Raw genomic sequence first — 15622 nt, 5'->3', positions numbered from 1 at the left:
AGTGTTTAAATCTCAGTCAATCCAGCACCCTCCTGAAAGATGCTTCCAGACCTATTATGTAACAGCATATCAAAATCCAACTAAAACTTCTTAATATTAAATGAATTGAGCCAAAAACTTCGGTCTTGTTTACAATAAAAATCAGTTGCAATATAAATTAGCACTGTCATAGCAGTACACTTGGGAAATCTCCTTTTATTAAAATTCATATTTAAAAATAATTCTGTTCCCTATAAGCAAGACAGCAGGGATAATGTTTTTATCCCTTTTTATGTTTTCCACCAACCACCAAATGCTTTAAAATGTTTTTATCAATAGAGGCAAAATATTGTTGGGATGCATTTGAAAGATGGATTCAGCTGTTCGTGCCGAAGAGACAGGTAAAGAAAGTTGTTTGTAATCCAAAACAAAAAATAACTAAGTCCCTTCCATTTGATGGTGATCAAGTGTACTTATTCTCAGGATCTCATGAATACATTAATAAAAATGAATAAGTTAGAAGTTCATTCAATTAATTTCCCTGTGTGGAAAAAATATTCACATTTCCATTTCCTGATTTTATAAAAATAATTAGAATACAGAAGAACAGTATAAAATTCAGGGGCAACAAATGCCAAAGAAAACGAATACATGAAAAGTTTGTTTGCTGTATATTTCCACTGTAATTCTCCAAGGCAAAGCCATAAATTAAAAACCTGGGTTTGCCCTGGCTGGTGTAGCTCAGTGGATTGAGCGCGGGCTGCGAACCAGGCATCGCAGGTTCAATTCCCAGTCAGGGCACATGCCTAGGTTGCAGGCCATGGCCCCCAGCAACCGCACATTGATGTTTCTCTCTTCCTTCCCTGTCTAAAAATAAATAAATAAAATCTTAAAACAAAACAAAACAAACCTGGGTTTTAATGCAAAACATACAGACTTACTGAATTGACTTAAATGTCCCAGTAAAGAAAAATTTGTAAGTAGCAAAAAGAAGACCCTCTCTTTTATGAGCTATGGCTAAATGGTAACTAAAAATGTCCCACATTGTTAAGCATTTAGCTATGAAACAACAATGTTGACAGATTGTCCTTGCATCTTCAAAAAGGTGATATGGAAAAAAGATTGGTTAAGTAAATGTTTTTACAGTTTTTTTTTCTCTAAATGAATAAAAAATAGTCCAGGACATTCTTTCCATCCTATCACACTTTTACATTTTCACTCAAACAGCTGAAATTCATTTTTTTCCTGTTTGTGCTTTGTGCCACAATAATAACGTTGGATGGAATTCTGTCATGTATCCCGTAATTCAATGGATAAAACATCAGGAACACATTAACAAAATGGCAATGTATTTCTTTCTATTAAAAGCTTACTTCTGAAAACATAATTAGAAGCAAGCTCCTTCCAGGTTGAAATTTTAGTGGTAAGTCTCTGATGGCCTACTTTAAATTGATTTTTTCCAGTACTAAAATTTACTTTCTGAAACCCTAAAATGTGGGATAATTAACGTAGGTCTGCTTTTTTCCAATTCAAGGACAATGCTCTGTGAAAGCTTTAACATTATATAGTGAGTGAAAAAATTAATTGTAAAAGTAAGAAGTCCTGCTATGATTTTTTATAAATAACATCAGGAACATCTAGTAACTCTAAGGCATTCAAATACACTATTGTATCTAACAGAAATACGAAATTACAGATTAAAGTAAGCTTGCAATCAATTAAAATACTAAAGTAAAATGCATGCTTTAAAAAACATAATGAATTAATATATTTCAACAAAAAGTCATCATTAATCCTTAAAGTTTTAGAAGTAAAAATACATATATGAGGTAGAAAGCTCAGCACTGTACTTTCCATTCCATTTGTGGAACACAGAGCAAGAGTAGTACTTTACGAAACACAAAAATGAAGCAGTATCTTCAGTAGTCTAAAAGGAATGGTGATAGCCCAATCACAGTATCTCTTTCTTAACACAGTTAAGGTTTAATGGGCCTATGATAATACTAAAAAAGCATTTTAGGATTTAATTTCATGCTTAGGGTACAAAAGTCATACAAATATAAAAGGAAAGCCAAAAGGACAGCTATGAATATCTTAAGCTACAAATAAAAGAATATTTATTCCTGCTACTTTAGAACAGATATTTTATATCTGTGTTTAACATTTATGGTTCTTCCTTTTGCTGTCAGCACCAAATCCCTTACTCATAATTTTGCATGATTGGGAATTCTATTTGATAAGAATAATAAGGATGTGAAGAGATCAGGGAGATAGTATCAAGCCAAAACTGATTAGAAATTATAATTGAGCAACCAAATTCCCAAACAGGGCTTGATTCAGTATAGGAAAAAAGGGTGTTTTGAATCTATTTTTAAAAAATGTGTTATTTTAAGCACAAAGCATATATATTTTAAAAATATACTACTAACCATTTCAATCATCAAAAAACTTTTAAAATAAAGATATAGGTAATTTAAGAGTTTCTGCTTCCATAAATGGGGAGTTAGATACTTCAGACCAACCCTTTCACTGAGGACATCAAGTTGGATTAAACATTTAAAGTATCTTTTTAAAAACTTCAAGGGGGTTTTAAAAAACCTTTTAAAACTGACAAGTTAGTGAAAAATAACAAAGTCCATATCAAGGAGATTGGAGTACCAAAGAGATGATCCCAGAGTTGAAGACCTTTCTTAACCTGAGCATTTACTGATCCATAAAAGAAACACCTTTGGGACTAACTACAGTTTGGGCAGCCTGGTAATGCCAAGAAGACAAAAGTTAAAGACCATACAAGAGGTGATTTCAACTAGTACCCCTACAGTAAGCAGGGACCCATAGGAGTATATTCTCAGGGCAAGCAAGGGTCGACCAGAAGTAAACCAGTCCTCATGAAGACTTGTATCACTCATGAAGTCCAGGGAATCTCAAGCATTAAAATGTAGTAATGCGGTCCCAGAATGACCAGAGTAAATGAAGGTTCTCTCTGGTGACATGCTCTCACCTCAGATATCAAAGCAGCACATAGTTAACCAGGCGTGCAAGTAAACAAGAGAACTATCTTATAAAGTAATAGAAATCAACCCCAAAACATCTGAAGTACTGAAATTATCAGACACAGATTACAAAAACATGCTCACTCTGTTTATAAAAATAAACATGTTAAAAGGACCTATAATGAGTAGAAAAAGATATTGTTGATTTGAAAAATAACCAAATAGGACTGTTACAAGTAAAAAAATACAATAACCAAAATTAAGAATTCAATGCATAGGTCTATCAGCATTTTTAACACCGCTGAAAAAATAATTAGTGAAGTAAAAGACAAGTCAGAAGAAAATATCCAGAATGTAGCACAAAAAGGCAATAAAAAAAATGGAGAATAGAAACACGGTGGCTACATTGAAAAGATCTAACATATATTTAATTGGAGTCTCAGAAGGAGAGGGAAAAAGAAATATCTCAATAAATAATGGATAATATTCCAAAGCTGATAAAAAATACCATGCCACAAAGTCAAGCAATGCAACAAACTCCAAGCATAAAAAATAAAATTTACTTTAGCTCATAGTAAAACTGCAGAAGGACAAAGAGAAAGAGAAAACTTTAAAGACAGTCGAAGAAATAAAATCCAGACAACCTTCAAAAGACTTAAAAAGTTAATCTGACAGCCTGGCTTCTCAAAAGTTACCTACAGTTGGAAAGGAATGTCCACCTAGAATTCTTTACTGGTGAAAATATCTTCACAAGTGAAGGAAAAAATACATTTTTAAATTAAACTAAAACTCAAGAGAGTCTGACACCAGCAGATACTCCTGGAAATTATCAAGGATTTACTTAAAGCAGAATGAAAATAATCTCAAAAGTAAAAGATTCAGAAAAAGAATACAGAGGAAAAGAAGTGGGGAAAATGTGGGTAAACTTAAAGTATAAAAACCATAATATTAATGTCCTTTGGGACTGTGGAAAAAAGTTAGGATTACTATACGCAAGATAATATGAAAGTTGTTTTAAGATTTCTTATATTATGGAGGACGGTAAAAAAATAGTTATCATTAGATTTTTCTAACGTAAGGTTGTAAGCCATAATTTCTAGGACAATTGCTAAATAAATAGAAAGTCTACTTCTAAACCAGTTAAGGAGAAAAGTGGAATGTAAAAAATATTCAATCAATCTAAAAGAAGTTCTTAGTTTTAAAAAAGGGTGGCAGTAAAGCATTTTACTGGTTTGTTAAGATATTGCATAACTGTGTGAACCATGACAAGTCTACGAGGCCAGGCTTTTTGGTTACGTCCAAGTTTTGAAGGAAATGCTTATGGATAAAGAAATTCAGGCTAAGGAAATATTTTTTTAATAATTTCAATTACTATAAGGTGTATAAAATACATGGAAGTGTGCTTTGCGGACAGCTTAAGACTTAGTTTGGTATTCCCTCTTAAGCTGCTACAAAAGCATATTTCCATTAACAAATCTAGCTTAGGCATTTACAAATGTAGAATACCAGAAGATTAACAAGTACCTTGCAGCCCATCTTCTATCTCTTCTTCATCTTCACTAGAGGAAGCTAAATAAGCTTGAAAATCCATGTCCAAAAGTTCTTCCTTTTTAAACTTCCTGTTGAGCGTTGTGATTCTTTCATGATCGGTCTCATCCCAAGTGATCTCCACCTTTCACCAATGAAAAAGAAAAAACAATAAATATAAATGAAAATGTCAGCCATCCAAACTTGTTAAAGGATTATTTATCACTTTTATGTAACTGTAAGCTAAAAAGGTTAAGACATGCTAGAACAGATAAATGACACACTTAGTAAGAAGTATTCTATTTGTGGAAACAATCATTTCAATTAACTTCTATCTCCCACTGCCTAACTCTCTGCTACATTTAAGGTACTCCATTAACGGAGGTAAAAATTCATCAGTATTTGAATTATTGCAGTGAAAAGAAATTTCAAAAATGCACTAGTGAAGTTAGCATTATTAAGAGTTGGTGAAAGCAATTTTTTAACTTGGAGTTCTAGGTAGTTCAGGTCAACAAACTAAGTGAAATCTGTTGATGAAGCTTTCAACACAATCTCAGTGGGGTCTATTTTGCAAAAAAGATTAAGAATCACTGATGATTAAGGCATCTATTGACTGAAGTATAGTAAACCCCATGATATAGGAATTCATCGATAACATAATGGATCTGGTGACTGGCTTCTGTCCTGTACACAACCCCTGTTCCCAAAAAGGGTCCTATTAGAGGTTTTATTATCATCACAGGGTGGGTACTACATCCTTGTTTTCCCCCCCACCTCAGGTTAATCTCCCCAGATCAGGACAACAAATTGAGCACTAATAAACCAAGGAGTCTGATCTTTAAAAGAGGTGCCATTGTCTTGGTTCTAACTAGCCACAGGATTCAGAATTATCCCTATTTTGATAATTAAGCTTGAGCTGATGACCACAAAACCACTGCTGGAACTGGTACAGATACAGATAATACAGCCAGACCCTAGGAACTCTAGACTGGCTGGCTAGACAGGCTTGCCCTGGTCCTGTTTTAGTTTTAAAAATAACATGACTTCATTTTATGTGACTGAATCTTTGATCTTTAATGTTTTAATTTTTCCTTTTTTGTCTCTACTTTTATTTTTTAAAATCTTTTTTCCTTTTTATTGAATTTATTGGGATGACACTGGTTAACAAAATATACAGGTTTCAGGTGCATAAGTCCACAACATATTACTTACTAAAGAATCTGTATACTATATTGTGTGTTTACCACCCCAAGTCAAGTCTCTGTCTGTCAACACTTATTCCTCCATACTCTCCTCTACCTCTCTTGACTCCCCAGCAGTAAGTGGCTCTTTTAGATTTCACTTATAAGTAATGGCAGAATTTTAGTATACTCGGTAACTAATGAAGGCCACACAGTGCCCACCATAGCATGCATGTGAAAGATACAGAAGTCCCTCTCTCTGCCACCAGGCCATCCTCAGAAGAGAACAATGGTGTCACAAGAAAGGTAGTGGGAAGACTGCATTGCTGATGCAGAGTCTAGTTGTGGACAGAAAGTTAATGGGAGGCAAGGAGGAGGGGTGAGGTAGGGAGAAAGGAAATGGCATGTAACAGAATAATAAACTAATTCGATAGAAATCTTTGACTATGGGTTATTCAGCATTAATGTGGTATATAGTAGTCCTAAGTTATTCTTCTTCAATTATTCTTATAATTTTGGATACTACCTATAGAAAAAATGTCTTCTTATTTTAAATTTTGATTAGTTTTGTTTTAACTGGAATTTGTAGTTATCTTCCCACTACCTCTTTCCCATTATTCCCTAGACTATTAATAACTAGCATATTACTTATTAAAGAATCTAGTTGATTAAAAATGTATGGAAAGGGAGAAGAGAAAAAATAAACATTTGCAGGTAACTGACTCAGGCTTAAAAGCATAACACAAATCTGTAAATAGGTTCAAACAGATGTAGTAGATAAGAATGCAAATACACTTGTGTCTCATTTTATTTGTACTTGTGAATTAAACTTTTGAATATTGTCCATTTCTAAATATGCTATAGTAAATAGTACACAAAGTCTTTTCTTAAAATAAAGTCCAGATACACATTTTTAAAAGTTAAGAAATACCGTTGATGTTCCCATTGCAGAAGATGTGAAATATTTTGGTTTATATGCTGTTAAATCCACTTCTGAAGCTACGTCCTTGGGCTCATCATCAAAAGTAGTATCATCTGGTATAAACCTAAGAAACAAACAAATTTATTTAAACATATGCTGTAGTAATAAACAACCACAGCTTATATTCTCTTCTAATTAGTTGTAGTTTATACACACATACCATATAAAAGTTTCTATAGAACACACATGTAGATGAGGCAAACAATGTTAGAAATAACCTTGGCACAAAATTTCTGCAATTCATAAGCTATAAATCTGTAATTCTACTAAATATAAGTGAACTTGTGTAGGTAGAAACCCTGCATTAGGAATCAGCTAACATGAGTCAGGTGTAAACACACATGGACCCCTCATGTTACAAAAGACCTAGACTCCTGTTAGTGTAGTCACTGGACTACTACATAATATTCTAAAGATCAAACAGAATTATTAATGGTTAAGTTTTCTGAATATAAAGTATCATACACATGAGGTGTTACTGAAAATATGGAAAAGCTTAAGCTAAATCTTCAAGACTAAAAAATCCTAACAATCTAATCTTAAATTTTTTTCCCACAAATAGATAGCTGTTAAATGTAAATTAGCCATTATAATTGTTAGACAATTCTTAGGCATTAGGCCAAGAAGGAATTGGAGGTGCTGGGGAAGCAGAAATAATCCATGGTTACTATATTCAGCTTTTGTAGCTTACATAGATTTTAATTTCTCAAGAAAAGCATATGCGGTATATTCCATCAAAAATGATTTTTTGGGGGAGGAAAGGGTGATTAAGGTTCATTATATCTACATAACATCGTCTTCCAGCTATACTTTTGAACACACTCAGTAGAAGAAAAACAAATACATTTGTTTTTGAGATTTATATATTTAACTTACTAACATGCATGCTTTTATATTTTGGGGCAGATGTGAAAAGGCTTCCCTACATCACAGGAAGGCAGTAGAAAACTCGATTTTCTTTTATATACGACAAAATAAAACAGTGAATGTAAATTTTTCCATGGTCATTGATCTGATTTTCTAGGCACTGCCAGAGCTTATTCTAACACTGCATGGAAATGTCCAAAAAAGGAAACAGAAAGAACAGAATAATCCTGAAAAGAATATGTTAACATCAATTTACAATAATCAGACTATGACATTCTAACAAATGTTTGATAACTGCTATGTAAACATTCAAAACAAGCATCTCCTATGGAAATTGTTAACAGAAAAGAGAAGGAAACAGGTACCTCATGAGATATGACCTTCTTGCTATATATTTAAGCACACTAAAGTCTTACCCCAAAATATCAATTTTTGTTTGTATACGAAACAAAATTTTTATTTGTATTTTTCTACCAGTTGGAATGCCTTTGAAGTATGAAAGCCATAGGGACTATGAATTGATGCATTTTTCCCCAAAACATTTCATTTTGAAAACAAAGCCTCTAACAAACCTGCATACAAAGAAGTGATTTCTACTGAAGTGTCACAGTAGAATGGTTTACTGGGTTCCAAAGGACTAGGCTAATGATAGTTCAGCTTCCCATTTCCTTAGAATGGACATTCACAACCACCTAAGGGTTTTCAGCTCTGGGTCAGTGAAGCCTGAGCACATGGTGAAAATAATGCCCAAGTCTGAAGACAATGGCAGCAATTCCATTCATTCACTTACTGAGCAGCATTAGAACAGTGTTGTCCAACAGAACTTTCTATGTTGATGGCAATATTCTGTGTCTAAGCAAATGGATTTAAAATGAGAGAAAAAAATTTTTTTTTCGCAGTCTCCTACTACCACAAATTATGCGGTCAGGTTTCCCACATTTGGGGAAATTACAAGGGTCAGCACATCCTAAGTGCAATGGATAAGCCCTGCGCTGGGAAAACTACCTCTGTAATCATGGAATCTCCCCTGCCAGCCAGTACTTTAAAATTTTTAGTTAAATAAATTTAAATAGCCAGATATACTAGTGGCTACTGTATTGGATAGCACAGATTTTGAGGTACCAGTTTATTAGCAAATTCCTTTGCCCCCCACGTTGTTATTTTAAAATAAAAGCAATTCACCTAGTTCCTAGTTCTAAAAGACAGTTGCAAAGTAGTATCACTACATATAACCCATCATCTTAAAAACATAGCCAACATGTTTGAAAGGATATAAATGAGGGGTGGCTTATACAAAATACTTTATCATTTTCTCATTCCAGTTTTCTTTCTTAAGGGTGATATTCCAAGAGACAGGGTTCATCCAAAAGCAAAAAATCCTCTTTTAGAATATAAGAAAGCACAGCACACTACCAGTTCTAATATTTTGTTCCTTGTAATCATGTTTACTACGAGATTAAATTGGTAAACACACAATGGATTACCTTAGGTCTACAAATGAACAACTACTTTCGAATTCCAGTCCATCACAATCCTCATAAATTTTAGCGGCTGTTTCAGGAGAATCACAGTCTACTACTGCATAATAATACTTCAGTCGTTTAAATTGATAATCTCTCAGTTTTTCTCTAGAGGTCCTAAGAAGGGAAAAAAATCATTAAGATTACTTATACAAAAACACATACACCTATCTCCCTTCAAAAAATAAATGCAATTATTTAGAGAAAAATATATTACAACTTCCACACCAATCCGTCCTTCCTTTATGATTTTGCCTTTATGAATGTTAAACACTTTAGTTCAATTTACTATTTTGACAATGTACAAAATAGGTATTTTGTTTGGAATTTGATAGCTAGAAAAGGAGAGTATAAGAATTACATATGCTTACCTATGATTTTAATTCTTAATCACTTGTGTGTGTGTTAATTTTGGTACCATGCATACCCTTCTCAAGAAAAACTGATGGACAAGTACTATATTATAAAATATAGTAGGAAAGCATTAGAAATAGTTATGAAGAAATTGTGTTGTCAAGTCTAAATAGTTATAAATTTAATTTCACTTAACTACTACATATTCTTTGAGGGTCTTCATCTTTTCTCTTCTGCCATCAATATTACAGTATTTAACCACCATCTTTATTAAGTGCACATTTAGCTCCACCTAGTGGTTTAAGAACTGCCTGAATTTTTTTCTATTTCACTTTATCGTGGCAAAGAACTTATCACTCCTCTATTTTTGTATTTAATACTTAATTAGACAAGTTATGTAATTTGAACAAATATCGTTTCAATGCCACTTATATGGAAAGCAACATCCCACAAAAAAGGTAATAATTATTTTCATGAATACAGAAATAGAAATACACACCCAAAATACTGTTGGAATAGTGTGCTACTTCTGACAGACTTTAATCTACTCTCCAAGCTGTTTTAACTTTGAATGGCATGTGTAACTTTAGTTCTACCTTTTAAAGTGACTAGAATTCTGAATTACTAACATGAACTTAAAAGACTTAGTTTTATTATCTATAGTGATTTAATACCAGTCCTTTTCAGGGGCATCTTCAGGAATACTTAATAATTCTACTGGTCCTTGAACTTGCTCTTCCTTCATCCTCTCCTTTCCAAACTCTGAAGGATATATCTAAACATAGAAAAATTAAGATAAATGTAATTAACATTTTCCTTTTCTTTCAACATATAGACCTGTCAAGGTAACTTTCAACACAGAAAAATTAAGATAAATGTAATTAATATTTTCCTTTTCTGTCAATATCCAGACCTGTCAAGGTCAGTGACTTTAAGTTACAAATGAAAACAGCAAGGATGACTTTACTTCCAAACCTTCTATAGGAAGCTAAAGCATCCTGAGGAATCTCCTTCTAAATAGTCACTCTGGCTGGAGAGTAACAGATGTGGGACTTGGGAACAAAAATAGAACATCTCCATACATCAACTGGGACAAGATGGTTCAGGGTTCCAAGGGAAAAATTAAGAAGAACAAAACAAGATTCTAAGTTCAAGGAACTCAATGCAAATGCACACATGAAAAATGACTGGATTAACTAGTTTACATAAAATACACAAAAATTATTAAAGAAATATATAAAACATAATGAAGAAAAACAATTTTGTAATACCCACCTAATCTCTAAATCATATTATTTATTCAATGCTTTCCTTAAAGACATTCCTTTTGATATTGGGTTGGCCAAAAGGTTCACTTAGTTTTCTCTGTATAATGGTTCTAGTAGTGCTTAGTTGTCATTAACTTCATTCCAAACAACTTTGTTAAGGCTGTATTGTGACAGCTGTAATATCACCATGCATTTAAAAAAAAATTTATTAAAACAGGTGAATTTTTTGTGCAGCCATTTTAATATTAAAAATGGAAGAAGACAGACAACATTTTTGGTGTATTATGCTTTAACATTTCAAGGTAAAAATGCAATTGAAACACAAAGATTTGTGCAGTGTATAGAGAAGGTGCCGTGACTGATCGAACGTATCAAAAGTGGTTTGCAAAGCTTTTTGGTACTATTGACCAAATAATTCTTTGCTGTGGAGCTGTCTTATGCATTCAAAGATGTTAAGCAGCACCCCTGGCTGCTACCCACTAGAACCCAATAGTGAGAGATGGCCAACATACTAAAAATATCCAAATCAATAAAGTTATAGGTGAAAATGAAAAATGTGTCCTTTATTTCACACACAAAAAAACTAAATGTACTTTTTGGCCAACCCAATAGAAAGGAACTGCTGACAATCTTACCATGTAGATTAGATATAGTCCTGGGTATAAGAAAAAGGGTTCATCCTTACTAAGATTTGGTACTTTTATATCTTGGCTACTTTTGAGAGTCAAGAAATATAATTATATTAGTTTGCATTGTCTGACACTACTGAGCTTAATATACATTTAATTAATACTTTTTTTGGAAAATGTGTGAAATATGCAATTTATCAATTAGGGGATCTGAGTTTCTTTTAGTACTTTGAGTTGCATATACTAGGTTTTGATGTAGAATTTTAAAATGCATATATAATGACATCTGTTGATTCTTTGTGTTTTTTCTCTTTTCTAAATCTAGAAGTTTCTACTCTCAATATCCTGAAACACAAGATTTAACAAAAACACAATTCTATTTTTGTGGCTGGATTTCTAATTTTTTTCCTTTACTTCATCTGGAGTTTATTTTGGCCTTTTATGACGTGGGGATCTGAACTAACTTCTCTACACAAAGACTTATCTCAATACCATGATTTAACTCATCATTTAAACTCTTATTTTTATCTATGCCATTCTATTAATTTGTCTCCTTATTTTTACCCACAACTGTTAATTCTCATAGCACTATAAAATGTTTAGATATTATAACTGGTAGGGTCCTTTTATACTGTTATGGTATCTCAAAAATGCATTAGTCATCTTTACTTCTTTATTCTTTTAGGTGATTACTGGTATCCTTTTCCTTAACTTTCATTTGAACTAAATTTTGATTGAAGCTATGCTAAAACTGTAGAACATCTTTAAATAATCAAACATAATTATTTAGAGCTGCTTCAGGTACTGTACTAAATACTCAGTGTGAGATCTTTTTCATCCAATCCTTGTAACTACACTACAAAGTACTGTTGTTATATCTACTTGTCAGATGAGAAAACATTTGAGAGATTAATAAAGTGTCCAAGGTCACATAGCATTTATCAGAATCAACATTTGAACCCCAATCCCCCCAAAACAAACAAATTTAAAAAAAAAGATATGAACATAGGTCTGTCATACTGCAAAGCCTGGAATTCTTAATCACAATGCTGGCACTCTAAAAATATGGTATCTCAAAATTTAAATCTTTCAAATTTATCCAGTGTTATAATTTACATCATATAGGTCATGTGTCTAAGGTAATTCCCAAGGATTTTACATGTTTTTGATGCTAATAAGAATAGTATATTTTCTTAATTGGGTAATGCTGGTAAAAAAGGAATGCAATTCATTTCTGAAATATTTATCTTATATCCTGTCCCTTTACTCAACTTATAATAACCTCCCTATTGATTTATTTAGGTTTTTAAATTTATAATCATATAGCCCATCAATAATACTTTTACTCTTCCTTTCCTTTATTATATCTGTTACATCAGGTTCACACCAAATTGTACTAAACAATTTCCAGATAAATTATTTTCTTTAAAAGAAAAACTGACAAAAAAATGAAAGTGAACTTAAAATGCTTATTTCAAAATGAAATCAATTCTCACCTTTACAGAGAATATAACACCTCCTTTAGGTTTAAATGAATTGAACAGAGCAAGCAAATCTTTTGCTTTTAATCTATCCCAGTCCATGTTGCAAACTGCTAATCGATGTGTAATCTAAAATGAGAAAAACTTTATATTACATAATCTGTCATTCTCAATGCCTGCAAAATAAAGATACTAAAACTGTTCTTTCTCCCAAATTCTGAAATCATCAATGTAATATTTATCTAAGGAGTTTCAAGATGTAAAAAAGAAGGTTAGATAACACGATAGTAAAACTGTCAGCAGAAAGTACTTCTTCTTACTTAGCAGTTCTTGAATCATGATCAGCTGATTTTTTAACTACCAAGTCTGTTAAGCTATTTTGCATCCATCCATAAAGAAGGAAGTTGAGTATGGTACCCTGCAGCATTTCTAATAGGTGCAATAGGATCTGAATTCAAGTTACTCTCTAAAAATTTCATGTGATTTTTAATTATTTATGTAGAACTTTCTAATTTCCTTGAACAGACATCAAATTTATATAGATATATTCCATATCAAGAGGTTTTAATCAGAGTGGACATCAAAAGTATTCTTTAGCAATAAAGTTTTTCCCAGTTAATTTAATGACATCAGTACTGTCCATAAAAACTACTTGTGTCTTCACAAATGATCTCATTTATTCAAAAGATTACCTCATCACCCCGAGGAGCATCTTTATCTAGTTCTCTCCAAGCATGCTCAAAACCAGATTCCTCTGGAAGTAGATCTGCCATATCTTCTTCATCTTCAGAGCTAGTTTCTATATTTCCTTTACCTCTTGCAAGATCAGGGCCACTGTCACTTTCATCATCATCCTCACTAACATCACTTTCATTCTCCTCTTCCTCATCATTTTCACTTTCATCATTGTCATCATCATCAGCTGAATCTCTGCCAATGCTTGTAATTCCATTTTCAGATTCTTCATCACTTCCTATTTCACCAGCACTTTCTAAAACTTCCTCCAGAGCATCTTTATCAAACATTTTACCACCTGCTGACTTTTCATAACCATCATTGTGTCTTGTCACTATGAGTGGAACAACTGCAAATAGATAAACAAAGGAGAAATTAAGAGACTGTATAAACACTGAATTAAACTGAAATCCAGTAAAAGTATAATTTCTAGAAAAGAGACAAAAGGAAAATATAAATTCAGTAATAATTCATGCCTAATCAAATTATTTAATAGACCAGGTCATATAGTAGTTTCATACATTCATTCAATATTTATGGAGTGCTTGCTGTGTGGTATGTGCTCAATATACAATCACTGGCAAAAGAAAAGCAATCAGTGCCCCGAATAAACCTCCAGGTGAGTAAAGAGGATAGATGGACAGATACTGACCAAATAAAATCAATCATATCAATACACATTTAAGACATGTAATTAGAACTAAGGTAGGTACAAAGTAGGAATGTTATATAATGATGTAAGTTGCTACTTGAAGGATGAAGAAAAAAGTAAACAAGGTTTAACAAACAGATTAGGGAAATGGTCCAAACAGCCAGAAAAGCATGAGAAAAGATCCACCAATATAAAGACATCTGATTTGCCTATTGAGAAGATCACCTTGACTGACTATGCTGTAGAAAACTGACTGGAGGGAGACAAGAGTGGATGTAAATAGAGACAAGTGCAGTATGTACTTATGGAAAGAAATGAAGATAGCACCAAATTGGTGGCAGTATAAATGCAGAGAAGAGAATGGAGTCACTTCTGACTCTCAGAGTCAAGAAGTAAAACAAACAGTAATCAGTGACAAAGACTTGGAGTAGAGCAATGTTGGGAAAGAACCAATTCGTTTGGTAGAGGTAGATCATCAGTTCAGTTTTGGATATGTTGAATTGGAAGTGCCTTTGAGCCATCTAAGAACACATAGAAGACTGTTGGCTGTAGAGTCTACAGCTCTGAGAAAACTCAGAGACAAAATTTTTGACTCATGCATGTGTTATGATAACAAGTTATGATGTGAATGATATCATTTATAAAGAGTAATATATTAATTTTAACTATATTATATATACTATACTAAAGTTAATATATATTCAACTTTTCTAAATCTTGAATTTTGTAACTTATACTTAGCAATATATGAAGAGTGAAAGATGATTTCACTTAGATATTTTTAGCCCTCACAATTCTAAAAGTGCTCATTTTCTATTTCTAAAATCATATGCTTCTGTCTACTGTGTGTATATATAATATAGGTATATCTTATATGTTTTATCGATCTTCAAGTTGGAACTTAGTTTAAGAATAGGAATGACATTGGAACTTAATTTTTCTCTTGGTCCTATAACCTTGCAATAGTCATTCATTGACCAAATATTTATTATTGAGTATTTACTATGTACAAAGTATCGAGCAAGGGAAAAGAGAGATGATTTGTAATATGATCCCATGCTCTTAATGAGTTCATAAACAAAAAGAAATCATTTGTTAATTTATGAAGCTATATTCTAAAGCACCACAGAGAGACACATCTAAATTTGCCTGTACAGAGGTATTTATAATAAGGAAGGCTTCACAAAAATGACATATGACCTGAAACTAAATGGAAACGGTTTTTTTAAGAGGAAAAGTAGGAAATGGGCTTTTAGAACCACAAGAGAGTGGGAGTAATAAAATATAACTAGCCAGTAGATATAAAAAGACAAAAAACAGGCATTATCATAAGTTCTGCATATGGGATTGGAAAAACACAACCATAATAGTGAAAGAATGTTACAGCATTCACTTTTAATCAATATGCTCAGAAACAAGACCTTGAGGACTTAGCTCTATCTACTATTTCAATA

The 15622-nt window shown here is 32.6% G+C and overlaps 1 protein-coding gene, 1 long non-coding RNA gene and 1 other non-coding gene across 3 annotated transcripts in view; all 3 read right to left on the bottom strand.

Annotated features, from left to right (window-relative positions):
* The window catches only part of ESF1 (ESF1 nucleolar pre-rRNA processing protein homolog), a 74305-nt gene that overhangs the window by 53950 nt on the left and 4733 nt on the right, over positions 1–15622 (bottom strand). The window contains exons 3-8 of the mRNA XM_036009556.1: positions 13474–13865; positions 12797–12910; positions 10078–10178; positions 9014–9166; positions 6612–6726; positions 4497–4644 (exon numbers count right to left, since the gene is read on the bottom strand). Coding sequence (XP_035865449.1) covers positions 4497–4644; positions 6612–6726; positions 9014–9166; positions 10078–10178; positions 12797–12910; positions 13474–13865 — 1023 coding nt within the window. The remainder of the gene's footprint in view (positions 1–4496; positions 4645–6611; positions 6727–9013; positions 9167–10077; positions 10179–12796; positions 12911–13473; positions 13866–15622) is intronic.
* On the bottom strand, positions 39–2362 carry LOC118496787. The gene is made up of 2 exons (XR_004899339.1): positions 890–2362; positions 39–695 (listed from the first exon to the last, which is right to left on the bottom strand). It is a non-coding gene; the product is annotated as an uncharacterized LOC118496787 (long non-coding RNA).
* LOC114507196 lies at positions 8402–8570 on the bottom strand. The gene has a single exon (XR_003685462.1). It is a non-coding gene; the product is annotated as a U1 spliceosomal RNA (small nuclear RNA).

The sequence above is a fragment of the Phyllostomus discolor genome, chromosome 9 (genome assembly GCF_004126475.2).
Source record: "Phyllostomus discolor isolate MPI-MPIP mPhyDis1 chromosome 9, mPhyDis1.pri.v3, whole genome shotgun sequence".
In the NCBI taxonomy this organism is placed as follows: Eukaryota; Metazoa; Chordata; class Mammalia; order Chiroptera; family Phyllostomidae; genus Phyllostomus; species Phyllostomus discolor.
This window is presented reverse-complemented; position numbering and strand designations above follow the sequence as displayed.